General features: G+C 42.9%; 1 protein-coding gene across 1 annotated transcript; it reads right to left on the bottom strand.

Moving 5' to 3' along the window:
* Positions 1-1,784: 1,784 nt before the first annotated feature.
* LOC133779020 (uncharacterized) lies at positions 1,785-4,915 on the bottom strand. Its single transcript, XM_062219026.1, has 3 exons — positions 4,047-4,915; positions 2,533-3,949; positions 1,785-2,429 (listed from the first exon to the last, which is right to left on the bottom strand). The coding sequence occupies exons 1-3, from the start codon at positions 4,913-4,915 to the stop codon at positions 1,785-1,787; spliced, it is 2,931 nt and encodes a 976-aa protein (XP_062075010.1).
* Positions 4,916-14,240: the final 9,325 nt, after the last annotated feature.

The following is a 14,240-nucleotide window of genomic DNA, read 5'->3' as shown; positions in this document are numbered from 1 at the left end:
GCACCCACCTGATGGGATCACACTAGCTTTTGGACTGATATAGGGCTTTACAGTTACAAAGTAATGCCCTTCGGTTTGAAAAATGCTGGTGTGACTTACCAGCGATTAGTCAATCACATGTTCAAAGAGTCGATTGGTACAAACATGGAAGTATATGTTGATGACATGCTGGTTAAGTCAAAAAAGGCAGAAGAACAAATAGGGGACCTGCAAGAGTGCTTTCGCGTCTTGAACAAATATTGGATGAAGCTGAATCCTCTTAAGTGTTCCTTCGGAATTGGAATCGCCAACAAAGATAAAAGATGCTCAAAGCTTGACCGGGAGGATTTTTGGTTTAAGTAGATTTATCTCCAAATCGACGAACAAGTGCGTCCCATTTTTTAATCAACTTAGGGGCAATAAGAAATTTGAGTGGACCGAGGAGTGCGAGCAGGCTTTCTAGGCCTTAAAGTCTCATATGTCGCAGCCACCAATCCTATCTAAGCCGGTTGAAAAAGAAACTTTGTTCATCTATTTGGCGGTCACAGAATGCGCTGCTAGTGCTGTTTTGGTAAGATAGGAGGAAAATGTGCAAAAAGTTGTATATTATATAAGCAAAAGGCTAATAGGAGCAGAACTGCGGTATCCGCCCATTGAAAAATTAGCCTACTGCTTAATCTTAGCCTCCATAAAGCTACGACCATACTTTCGAGCTCACCCCATCACACTGCAAACCGACCAGTCCCTACGGCAAGTTCTGCAGAAACCAGAGGTCGCTGGTCGATTATTAAAATGGTCAGTTGAGCTTGGGCAGTTTGAAATTTCTTACTCACCACGAGCAGCAGTAAAAGGACAAGCTCTAGCAGACTTTGTCGCAGAGATCACTGGGCTTCCAGAAAGTGAACGGACAGAAGAGCCTGAGCCTCAAAGCCAAACTCCCTCTTGGAAGTTGTTTACAGACGGCTCTTCTAATGAACACCACGCTGGAGGTGGAGTAATTTTAATGACACCTGAAGGACATCGATTCCACTGCGCAATCAGATTCGATTTCACAGAGTCTAATAATGAAGCCGAGTATGAAGCGTTGCTCGCAGGTTTATGATTAGCCAGGGACATGAACATAAAGTCACTTGAAATTTATAGTGACTCTTGGTTGGTGGTTAATCATATTACTGGAGAATATCAAGCCAGGGGTCTGAAGATGGTTGCTTATTTGAACAAAGCAAAGGATTTGTTGGCGCAGTATGAAAGATATACTCTCCAGCAAGTACCTCGCGACCAGAACTCATACGTTGATGCTTTGGCCAAATTAGCAAGTGCAAAGGATGCTGACACCCTGAATATAGTACCAGTTGAGCGGCTATCCGCACCAAGCATCAAACCAGAAGAAACCTCTCTGGTAATTCCGGAAGTAGATACGTGGATAGCACCTTTCATTAAGTACTTGACGAACGGAGTGTTACCGACGGACAAAAACGAAGCAAGAGCCCTCCAAAGGCCGGCTGCTCGGTTTATTCTGGTCCACATAATTCTATACAGAAGATGGTACTCAATGCCACTCCTAAGGTGTGTTTCAAAAGAAAAGGCCAAAGAATTAATGCGAGAAGTCCATGAAGGTTTCTGCGGGGATCACGCTGGTGGGCAAAGTTTTTTTTTTTTATGAAAGAAGAAATATATTGAACCACAAAACAAATACACAAAACAAGCTCAAAAGAGCCCCTCCAACCGAGGATTACAAGAGATTAATTCTCTCAAGAAAAATTACATCCTTACTAGTAAGCTTAGATCTAGGCAGATTTTTAATTCTAGCAAATAAGCTCTTTTGCAATTAAGAAACAACTGAGTTCACAGAAAAAAGAACATAGATTATACAAGCATTGATTCCTATTCCACCAGATCAGATACACAGCAGCTGCTAAACCAGCAGCTAGAATCTTTTGCTGAATTCCTTTCGGCTTCCCCTTCATCCACTCAATCCATCCCTGGTACTGAATAGGCCAAACATCACATTTCAGCCAAGCAACAACTCTATGTCTCACCATTTGGGAGAATTGACATTGAAAGAAAAGATGTTCATGGCATTCTTGTTGTAATTCACACGTAGGGCATAAGTCTAAAGGCAACTGTAAGTGACACTTTAGCAAGTTGTCTCTAGTTAGTAAATGCCTCAAAGTAGCTTGCCAAAGGACAAACCTATGCTTTGGCAAAGTCAAATAACACCAAACAACATGATCAAAATGAACTCTGTCTTTGTGAACCAACTGACCATACAATTTACTGGTATTCAACTTGTTCTTCACTGTTGCCTTGATCAATAACTCAGAATTGATGACAATTGTTAGCTTAATGAGTTTACGCCAATACCAGCTCACATCCGCTTGAAGCTTATAGTCCCAAATAGATTGTCCTTTAAGATAAATGGCATCGATCCATTTAACCCAAAGAATATCCTGTTTAGAAGAAACAACCCATATATACTTAGCAAGTAAAACCATATTCCATTTAACACCTTCCTTAAAGCCAACACCCCCCAAACTGTTTAGGAAGGCACACTTGGCCCCAAGCTGTGAGATGTAACTTACTCCTGTTATCATTCCTCCTATTAGTACCCCACAGAAACTTCCTGTAGAGATGATCAATTTCAGCTATAACTTTCTTAGGGAGAAGGAAGATACTCATCCAAAAGGCTCTAATGCCCAAAAGCACAGAATGTATCAGCTGAGCTTTTCCCGCAAAGGATAAGTGTCTGCTAGACCAGTGATAAAGCTTCAATTTTATCTTCTTTAATATGCTATCACAGTCCCTAGCTTGCCACTTTGTAGGTCTTAAAGGAACACCAAGATACTTAAGAGGGAACTCACCTTCAGCAAACTGAATCTCCTTCAAAATATCTCTGGTTTCTTTCTCAGATAGACCACCAAAATAAACTTTCGATTTCTCCAAATTAGCTGTTAAACTAGACACATCACTAAAAGACTTAAAACAAGCTTGAATGACCTGAACTGAAGTATTGTTACCCTTGCAAAACAGCACTAAATCATCCGCAAAGCATAAGCTCACCAAACTCAGTTTTTTGCATCTAGGATGAAACTTAAAATCTTTATTCTGAGTAGCTTGGATGAGTGATCTAGTAAAATATTCCATGATAAGCACAAATAACAAAGGGGAAATTGGGTCCCCTTGTCTAAGCCCCTTCCTCCCAGTAAAACAACCTTGAACTCTGCCATTCAACAGTAGAGAATAAGATGAATCTTTTAAGCAAGTCATAATCCACTTAATAAACAGGCCCGGCAAACAAAAAGCAGTAAGAATGTCCTCTAAACAGTGCCAATCAATTGAGTCATATGATTTACTTAGATCAACTTTCATCACACATCTAGGAGAGATATGCTTCCTCCTATAACCTTTAAGAATATCCTGAAAAATAAGGATATTATGAGCTAAAAGTCTATCTCTAAAAAGAGCTCCCTGATTTTGGTTTACTAACACTGGAAGGATCATATTCAGTCTACCACAAATCATCTTCGAAATGCCTTTATATAACGCATTGCAGCAAGCTATAGGCCTATACTCCACCGCCTTAGTGGGATTCAGAACTTTAGGAATCAAAGTTAACAAAGCATTATTTAGACCTTTAGGAAGTGAACCTTGCTGGAAGAAACCTAAAATAGCATCTGAAATGTCATCACCAATCTCATTCCACATTGCTTTAAAGAACCCCGAACCATACCCATCCGGCCCCGGACTCTTGAGAGAGCCAATGCTAAACATAACATTTTTAACATCCATCCTAGAAAAAGGTTTTATGAAGGCCAATTGATGCTCAAGAGTAAGAACATTACCATGTATAAAAAAATCCTTTTGGATAGTCCCCAAAGTCTTACTGTGACTGCCCAAAGCATTCCGAAAATGCAGAATAAAATGATCCACCACCTCTTCATAATTCTCAACAATTTGTTTCCTTTCGTTGCTTCAAACAAGCGTGAAAATAAGTCGTATTATCATCTCCAAATCTTAGCCAATTCACTTTACTTCTTTGTCTAAGGTAACTGTCATAAACTCTATACTGATGGACCAGCATATTAAAAGTTGTCTGTTCTTCAATTTGAAAACCAGCAATATGAGGAGCTAGCTGACATTGAATTTGAGCCCGATTATACCTCTCCTTAGCCACCTGAAAATTACATTGAACATCTCCAATTTGATGCTTATTAAACTGTCTCAGAACCCGGGACAGTCTCTTGAGTTGCACCAGCACTTTATCAAGCCCATAAGCATTAACAGGTTTGTTCCAACAATCCATAACAGTATTCTTGAATTTAGCATGTTCAATCCACATGTTAAAAAATCTAAAAGGCTTAAACCCAGAAACCACCTCCTGTAAAGTCTTAATGAGACAGTAACAATGATCTGAAAAAATGTCCCACCTAATAATAGCAACCGACTCAGGGAACAAATCAATCCACTCTTGATTCTTAAAAATACGGTCTATTTTAGAGTAAATCCTAGCCCTACCAGCTTGGTTATTAGTCCAAGTAAAGTGCGAGCCAATAGACCTAAGTTCATCCGCCATACCTAAAGCTTTCCAACTTTGAGCATCATTCATTTCAGCTGCCGTCATAGGACACCCTCCAAGCCTATCATCACCATCAAAAACTGAGTTGAAATCTCCTGTCAGTAACCAAGCAGCAGCAGGGAACTGAAGACACGATAGATCACTCCATAATTGACTTCTTTCTTGAATAGTATTTCTGCCATAAACAAAAGTAACACAGTACTTCCTGTCAGACCTAACCTCCTTAATAGGAGTATGAATGAATTGGTCACTTTCTTGAATTATATCCACAACCATCATATTACTTTTCCACACCAGTAAAATTCTACCTTCGTTAACACTCCCTTTATAAAAACTCCAACCATTAAAATAGCTCCTCATCATATCCTCCACTTTTTCTCCCCTTAATTTGGTTTCAATAAAAGCACCTAAACCAACCTTATTCAGCCTACAAAAATCACTGAGGGATCGCTGTTTTTCCCTCTTATTCAGACCTCGAACATTCCAGCTAAGTATGTGGAACTCCCCCATTTAAATCTTTTACTGGCTTATCATCCATTTTCAAACCCTCTAATCTCTTATCATGTAACACATCATAAGTGTTTTTCAATTTATTCTGACCTTTATGAGCCAACTTCTTCAACCCACCCACTCTCTTAGGTGTTACCCAAACATCCTCATGATCGACATTGATGTTCGATGTGCTCCGGTTCTCCTTTTCCTGATCTGTTTTGGATATATGAGTAGCTACACCTTCAGAATTATTTGACGTCTCATGAGCATTAGGACTCTTCAATATGCCATCAGCCTGCTTTGATCCCAAACCAGAAACAGACTCTAGTATAACTGAAGTAATTTCCTTCTGTATCTCAGATGAACTGCCCTGTTTTACTCCCCCAGTTTTCGGGTCTTTTGGTTTCCATATCTCCTCTTTTTTCCTGTTACAGAGAGACACAGTATGGCCATAAGCTTTGCAATTCTTACATTGAGTAGGAGTCCATTCAAACTCAACCAATTGTTCCATTAATTGGCCTTTTTCATTCATGAATTGGATAGATTTCGGAACCACATCAGATATATCAATCTCCACTAAAACCCTGGCAAATTGCATCATATATCTATCCTTTATGACCTTATCAACTAGAATTGGTCTCCCAAGAGTACTCACCAAAGCACTTAAACATTTGGTTCCCCAATATTGCAAACCAAACCCAGGTAATCTCACCCAAACAGGAACTAATTTGACCAACCTCAGATGATCTAAATCAGTAGTCCAAGGTCTCACAATAACTGGCTTCCTATCAAAGTGCAAAACCCCATTCTCTAACACCAAATCTCTAGTAACTTCATCTCTAAATTTAACAAGAGTATGGCAAGCATTTAACCTTGCAATCTTCTCAATACCCAAATTTCCCCACATTCTCTTGATGAACCCTTCAAAGACTGCAAAAGGGGGGTTGGCCCCTAAAACCATACAAATCACAGCTGAGTTCCAAATAGATGCCTCCACAGCAATTTCCTCCAAATCTACTTGGGCAATTCGATGTCCATCTTGAACCAAAGGTTCTGCGAAGTCCAGTCGAGCACCACCCTGATTTGGTAACAGATTTTTAAACGAAGACCATTTATCTTTGGCTTGAGTCAAAAAATTGTTGCCACCATCATCTTGTTCGCTCCATTTCGACCCAGAACCTTGAATTTCATCCCCATCCATATTCCGATCACTCCTAATCGAGCCCCCAACCTCAGGGAATTCTGCCATAGAATCTTTAAAAATTTCCTCCAATTCAGTCGAAGGAACTTCATCATCCACTGCAAGCGAACCTTCACCCTCTTTCTCATTCCCTGGATTAACCTTTCCCTTGTCAATTGTAGCAGGCTTCTGGTGAATTTTCTTGCGCCTCGCCATGGAGAAGCTAGAAAAAACCCTCACGCCAAAGGAAAGAAATCCTGGTGGGCAAAGTTTATCAAAGAAGATCCTAACGCAAGGATACTCCTGGCCAACAATGAACGAAGATTCTATGGATTTTGTTCGAAAATTCGACAAGTGTCAGAGATTCTCCAAGATACCACGAGCAGCCTCTAATGAGCTAAAGCAAATGCAAAAGCCCATGGCCATTCGTAGTGTGGGGAAAAGAATTGATCAGGTCTTTGCCCACATGAAAAGGCAACGTCAAATATTCTGTGGTAGCTGTTGATTACTTCATGAAGTGGGCCGAAGTTGAGCCACTTGTAACCATAACGACCATGAAAGTACTGGATTTTGTGGTCAAGAACATAGTATGTCGATATGGATTGCCAAGAAAAATTATCTCAGACAACGGCACACAATTCGATAGTGATTTGTTCACGGATTTTTGCGAAAGGCATGGGATTATCAAAAGCTTTTCTTCAGTTGGTCATCCGTAGGAAAACAGACAAGTTGAGGCTGTCAACAAGACACTAAAGGTTACTCTTAAGAAAAGGCTTACAGAAGCAAAGGGGGCTTGGCCAGAACAGTTGCCTGAAGTCCTCTGGTCGTACCAAACGTCACATCGTACAGCAACAGGTCATACTCCATTTTCCTTGGCTTATGGATATGAGGCTATGTTTCCTGTTGAATTTGATCCACCATCACATCGACGGATGGCATACGACTAAGACACTAATAGCCAGTTATTAATGGAATCTTTGAATTTGGTTGATGAAAGGCACGAGCAAGCCCAACTTCGAGTAGCAGCTTACCAACAAAAGGTCGCCCGGTATTTCAACTCTAAAGCACGTGAAAGAAAATTTAATGTGGTAGATCTAGTACTAAGAATAGCTTTCCTTAACACTTGCGATCAAGTTACTGTAGTACTTGGACCTAACTGGGAAGGGCCATATCAAATCGAATAAGTCCTCCATCCAGGAACTTATAAACTTGCTCGCTTAAATGGAGATCGCATTCCTCGCTATTTGAATGGCGAACACCTGTGCAAGTACTATCGATAAACAATTCTTCTTAAAGAATTGGCTTGTATTAAATTTACTTTTTACAACTTTATGAACAAGGGTTAGTCAACCATGTGACTGATCTCTTATAAGTGTAAGATCATATTTTGATCACTCGTACAGACATGATTGTCCATCTATTATGAGAAATAAAAGGGACTGTGCGCAGCCAGTCAATCTTGCCAATTATTGTATTCATTACAAGTATTTGCTCATTACGTGTGTTGTTTAGCTATATTATCATTTTTCATATATCTTTATTACGAGGAGTAATGTTCAAACAGGTCTTGGTCAAGGCAAGTGACCGAGGAACTAAAGCTCCTCAATCACTTGGGGGGCATATAAGGTATCTAGTAAGCAAAGCATATTGATAAGTATATGTAAACACACGAGCAAAATAAAGTGAAAGCATACTATGGTACTTAGAGTGACTTTTCAAAATTTTGTTTAAATTTTGTTAAATCAAACCAAGGTGTTATGCTGAGTTCGGTCATGTGAACAGATGTTATAATAAAATGGAAATATTATAATATCACAAGAGAAATCCTTTACACCACAAGCAGTTATTGCTCGGATGTAATTATCTGTTAAAAGGAAAAGCTGCCCGTGCAGCAATAAAAATATAAATTGTCTCGACGTCACAAACCGTAGTTTGTGTGTCTTAAACTACAAGTTAAATTTAAATAAAAAAAGATAAATTTATGATGCGGTCAGAGGATCCTGTTGAGACTTTTGTGGCTGCTGGTCGACTGTGACCCCAGCATCTTCGTTGGCACCCTCAATGCCTGTTGCTAGAGAGATCTCGAGAGACCCTTGAGCCTTCTCTTCCTCTAGGTGAGCAGTGCACCTCGCCAGCTCAGCCTCCCTTATATGATCTGGTAGGTAAGAAAATTCAGCCTTGGGTTGCATTTCCAAAACATATAGAAGCATTGAAACGCCGCTCCCTCGTATTTCTTGAGGTTGCGGGCATTAGCCTCCTCAAGATCAGCAATCTCCTTGCAGCTTATCTCCAACTCCGTTTGGAGTTTGGAGGCCTCCCGATAGTTGACCAGCGAGGCCTCCTTGTACTGCTCCTTAGAAGCAGTGATCTTAGTAATTGATGCTTCTTTCTTCTTCAGCTCCTCCTCGAGCATGGCAAGTTTGGCCTCAGCTGTTTGCAACGCCTAAGAATGCTTTGCCTCAACCTCCTTGAGCTGCTCGGTGTGCTTAGCCTCGATTGGTTTGAGCTGCTCGGCATGATTGGCCTCAGCCATGCTAAGCTGATCGCTAATTCTCTTTTCGAACTGAGAAGCCACTGCTTTCGAGCGCTGCCAACCAGAGCTCATGGTGAGAACCTCCTGCGACCAGAAAAAGGTAAAACTATTAGTGGGAATAAATTGACAAGATAAATTAGTAAAGCGCGATAAGTGCAGCGACTCACGCTAAGCACTTCATTCAACGCACGGTTAAAGATCTGGTTGACCTCCATAGATTCAGCCTCATGAATGGCCTATCGGCTGCGTCAGTGTTTTGTTAGCCTTTTCAGCCTATCCTTGGCTGAGTTGAGGATCGCGTTTGTAAGAGCTTCTCTTGGAGCTTTTTTTGGATGACCAAAAGGTGTCTGGTCAGTGGAAACTGGAGGACTTATGTCAGCAGGAGCTGCAAGAAGAGTCTGGTCGACTGGAGCTGGTGGATTTTGATTGATAGGAGTTGGGGGAGGAGTCATCTCTTTGGTAGGAGTTGGAGCAAGAGGGTCTTCCATTCAAGCCCTCTTTGCAGAAGGGTCGCTACAGCCCTCCTCAGGGTGGCACCGGCTAGATTTTTTACTACTCGTCGGATTGGTGTATAGGTCGAAGGCTCTCTCGGCAGGCATGTCTGCAAGGAAGGAAACATACGAACAGTTAGGAAATATAATTAGAGGTGCTTGCTAAATCAAAGAAATGAGAGCAAAGAAATTATAAATAAAATACCCAAGCTACAACTACTGGTCACTACATTATTTACTGTACTACTACTACACTAACTCTTTGGCTTGAAGAAGTTTGAATTTAAATTAGGCGTGTATTTAAAGCTGCCGTCCCCGTCAAATAAATGACAGGGAATGAGCAAACTGTCTAAGAGTGAGAAGTCAGTACCGTTCTTATCTGAAGACTCTAGAGTAGGCTCGGGATGCTCAGAAGCCTTATGCTTGCCCTTTCCTGGTGGAGCAGGGGCAGCAGCTGCTAACGGGGTGCTAGAAGGTTCCCTGATAGTCACTCCCGTTGTCCTCGTCCTTGGAAGTTGCAATACATCTTGGTGCTGCTCAGAAACTTCTTCACCTGTAGCACTCCTGGCAGTTGTTTCCCTCACATCCTGGTGAGGGGCCAAAAGGCCAACCAGCCTTAGATTATTCTCCATGACCAGCTCTTTGATAATTTTTTTTATATTGGTCATACTGGCTAGGGATGCTGCTCGTATCTCCATCTCTGGAGTAGGAGCTGGTCGATGCCATGGACCTGAATAACACCAAGGTTCTAAGGAGTGGGCAGAAAAGTTAAAGGAAATGAATGACCGGTGAATAAATAACTTACCTCCTTCAGTGAAGGCTAGATTGTTGGCGATCAGATCCGTTGTTAAAAAGTACTCTTGGAAGTACTTTCCCACGTTAGACTTGTGGGTAATATCACTCAGGAAAGTGCGAGCAGATTCATGGTGATAGAAGTGAAAGAACCTCGTGTTGTCTTGGTTGGGGTTGGATTTGAGATCAAACAGATAATTGATCTCGTGTGGCATCGGAACGGGCCATTTCTTGTGGTTGTAAAGAATATAGAGAGCAGAGAGTACTCTATATCCGTTTGGGGTGATTTGGAAGGGGCGACCTCAAAATAGTTGGCCACCCCCTGGAAAAATGGATGAAGAGGCAAGGTTGCCCCTGCCTCAATATGATATCTCGACCAGGCACTGAAGGCGTCCCCAGGCAGGTTTGCCCACTGGTCGATGGATTGTTTGATTAGGGTTACCCCAGGAAGTCCGTACTTTTTGAGGTAATTCCCTACCATCCTAGCTGTAATATTGCTAGGAGGTGCAACGTACCATTCGACCTCTTGTCGAAGGACATCTCGAAGGCGGGCTTTTATTTGGATTTCTAGCTGGGAAGTGTTTTCAGACTAAGGGATGGTCGATGGATTTTTAGCCTAAGGAACAAGTTGTTCCGCATGAGGAGTGGTTGTTTTCTTTTACTTTTGAGCAATGGATTTTACTTGACCCATGTTTGTTGGACTGGTCAAAGGTTTGTTCAAAAGATTATGAGAAAAATGAATTTCCTGGATTAGTAGTGAAGGTTGTTCCTGATCTTCGAGTAACTGCGCGAGCAAGTCATCATCGATCAGCCTTTCACCTCCCCACAGGTCATGCATGAAAATCTGCAAACAGAGAAGGGGAGATGAGAATCTGCAGTCAAAAGACCAAGAAAGTGGGCAAGTTGGAATAACGCTGCTCCTGTATAAAAGTTAAGCTTTTATACGACCAGCAACACTCTAACAAAAACACTAAATTCAATGTGTTTACCCAAAAATGGCTGCTGATGATGTGGAAAGGATTTCTCACACGTGGTTGCATGTGGAAGAGTTGGAATAAGGAGATGTTGTTTGATTATCGACCAGCTACACATTGTTTCGTCAAACCTCACGATTAGATACGACCAGGTTGGTCGTATGATTAGGTTTATTTCCTTAAAAGATTGTAATCTTGTAATAACTACGTTGATTGTTTCCTCTTTATTGCCTTGATACACGGATATTAAGGATAGTTAAGGCCCATTGGCCCAGGTAACCCCCCTTGAGCCTATAAATATGCATGAAAGAGCTCAAGGAAAGGACTTTTAGCTTTTTTATCTTTTTCCTGAATACAGAGAGAAAGAGCAAACAGTGCGATTTTCCTCCAAATAGTTGTATTTCCCCTAAGGATTGTGAAACTCAAGAACCCTAGTTCTTTGATCACGACATTGGGATTCAATATTAATAATAACACTAAGTGGATGTAGGTCATTACCATTCATTGGGGCCAAACCACTATAAATCATTTGTGTATGTCCTTTACCATTAGATTACATTACTAATTATTATTTCATTTCTTGTCATATTTTTGACACTGTGTCATTGGCCAAATCGAGGGTCAACATTCTGGTGCTTTCATTGAGAGATTGATCAAGAAGCTGTAAGAGAATCTAATGGCAAAGACATCTAAGAAAGCTGGACTGGCCACTGGCGCTGCATCATCTTAACCTCCTCCTCCAAATGTGGTAGAGAATGAACAATGTTTAGAGTTTGAAGAGGAGGAGTTGGATACAGAAACACTGAGGGCAACACTAGGGGTGTTGCGGGATGAGTTGGCCAATCTGAGGGCCAATCAGGAGAACGCAGCGGAGACAATGGCGCTGCAGCAGAGAGAAATTGAACGTCAGCACCAGGATCTGAGTGAGCGGAAGGCGGACATGGACCGTCGACAAAGGGATGCCATGGTCGCCTTGAAGCATCCATTCAATTGGCTCAAGGACAGGCTACACCGGCCTCTCAGCTGGATCAGCCACCGAGCGCGCCACCATAGCGGGCTCCCAATCCCAGTCCTCTACTCCAGCCAGCAAGCCCTTAGAGGCCGGAGAAGCCGCCTGTGGCTCAGGATGATGTCCCAATTCGGGATCCAGAGCAACAGTCTCCATCTCAAGCTAGTCGAGGCAATCCTTTGCGCCAGAGGCAGAATAGGTCGGGGCAGCCACCCCGCAGTCCTAAACACCCAGGGGATGAAGAGCCAAATCCCCCGAGCAGGGGACAACGTCCATCTTCCAACAGAAGGAACAACGAGTTAGGCTCTGCGGTCAGGGGCCCCCCACGGCATAATAATGCACGGGGACCAAACGACCTGCGCAGACCTCCCCCTGACGCTCGGGAAATTCCAACCCGAGGAGGAAATAGCATGAACAGTCGGTCATGCCGTAGTCAGCCCTAGTTTAGAGATGGCTACGATTATAATGAAGTTGATTCTTGCAGAGGGAATGCTGGTTGGAGGAATGAGGAAAGAGGTGAAGGCAGAAGCCCCCCACCTAGAGAAAATAGGCCAGCTAGCCATAACACTGGGGGGCAACCCAGGCAGCATAACATCTTTGATCGGCTAGGAGCTAGCGAGAAGAGACGCAGGGATGATGATTTAAGGGACGTACTCAACGACCATCATGAGAGGCACGATGAGTACGCTCCCCCACCACCGGTCTCCTTAGCGATCCAATAAGCGGTTCAGGCTTAGATTGATGCTCTGAACTAGGCAGTACAACAGCTGGTCGGGGGTCGAACGTCCCACATAGAATACGATCGGAGGAAGGGCATTCCATTTTTGCAAAGGATTTTTGTGGCTGAAACCCCTAGTAAATTCAAAATGCCAACACTGCCAAACTTTTATGGGTGTGGAGACCCAGTATCTCATGTCAACACATTTGAGATACAAATGGATATACAGAATGTGTCAGAAGATGCCCGCTGTAGGATCTTCCCCGCGACACTATCTGACACCACTCGGGAATGGCTCTTTAAGATCTCTTCTGCTAGTATAGTATCATGGGAGATGTTCGTGAAGGAATTTTAGGGAAAATTCTATGCGAGTCGCGTACACCCCACAAAGGCCAACTAGCTGGTCGAGATACGCTAGAAGGAGGGAGAGACCTTGAAGGAGTATGTTTAGCGCTTTATGCGAGCAGTGGCTGGAGCCAAGACAGTGGGCGACGAAGGCAAGATGATAGCCCTAACTGCTGGGGTTAGACGCCACTCCCCCCTCTGGAGTAGCCTAAGAAATAATGGGGTAAGAAGTACCCAGGAGTTTTTGGATCGAGCTGATCGATATATCAAGCTCAAGGATGCGATTGCCAATGAGGGGAAATCGCCAACGAAGGACAAGGGGCCAAAGGAAGAACCCGCCAAGGCCGCCAACAGGTCGGAGAAGCCAAATGGCAATGACAAGGGTAACAGTAATGGAAATGGCATGAATGGTGGAAAACGGGCGAGCTATGAGCCCTTGACTTCTGAGAATAAATGCCCCAAAGGCAATTGATATAAGCCAAGATTCACCAACTACATGGCCCTTTTCGAAAGTCGAGCGGAAGTCTACCAGGTGACCAACTCTAACGTGCCATATAAGCAACCCGCGCCTATAAGGAAGGATATCTCTAAGAGAGATACGATGAAATTCTGTCATTTTCACAACGACTACGGGCACGACACTAATGAATGCAACCAGTTGAAAGAAAAAACTGAGTTCTTGATTAGGCAAGGACATCTAAGGAGATATGTGCGAGTCGCAGGAGGGTCTCAGCGAGAGGCTCAAGGTGGCAATGAGCAGGTGCCTCCACGCCAGCGCTCGCCACCTTTATAGCCAGCTCCTGTGGTAGGCACTTTACTCACCATCTACGGCGGCCCACACCTTGCAGGGGACAGTGGAAAAGCAAGGGAACGATACGCTCGAACCCTACGCCATGACCAAGACATCGAGATGAGGAGTGTTGAGGATCGAGCACCAAAGAAGGCTCAAACAGAGAAGGAATTAATAAGCTTCTCTAAAGACGATGCCCAGCACGTACAATTCCCACACTCTGATCCGCTGGTCGTGGACGTGCAAATCACCAACATGATGGTGAAGAGGGTGTTGGTTGACAGAGGAAGCTCGGTTAACTTGCTATACAAGTCTTCACTGAAGAGAATGAAGTTGTTCGTCAAGGACCTGGAGCCATGCA

The sequence above is a fragment of the Humulus lupulus genome, chromosome 5 (genome assembly GCF_963169125.1).
Source record: "Humulus lupulus chromosome 5, drHumLupu1.1, whole genome shotgun sequence".
Lineage (NCBI taxonomy): Eukaryota > Viridiplantae > Streptophyta > Magnoliopsida > Rosales > Cannabaceae > Humulus > Humulus lupulus.
Note: the sequence above shows the minus strand (reverse complement) of the source record. Positions and strands in the feature narration are given on the sequence as shown.

Bases quoted from the DNA above. Each gene is read 5' to 3' on its own strand.
- LOC133779020 (XM_062219026.1), bottom strand. From the start codon at position 4,915: ATGAGGAGCTATTTTAATGGTTGGAGTTTTTATAAAGGGAGTGTTAAC. The intron at 3,950-4,046 runs GTATAGAGTTTA...GCTTGTTTGAAG, and splicing joins TTTAATATGCTGGTCCATCA to CAACGAAAGGAAACAAATTG. The intron at 2,430-2,532 runs GTGTGCCTTCCT...TCTTCTAAACAG, and splicing joins ATCTCACAGCTTGGGGCCAA to GATATTCTTTGGGTTAAATG.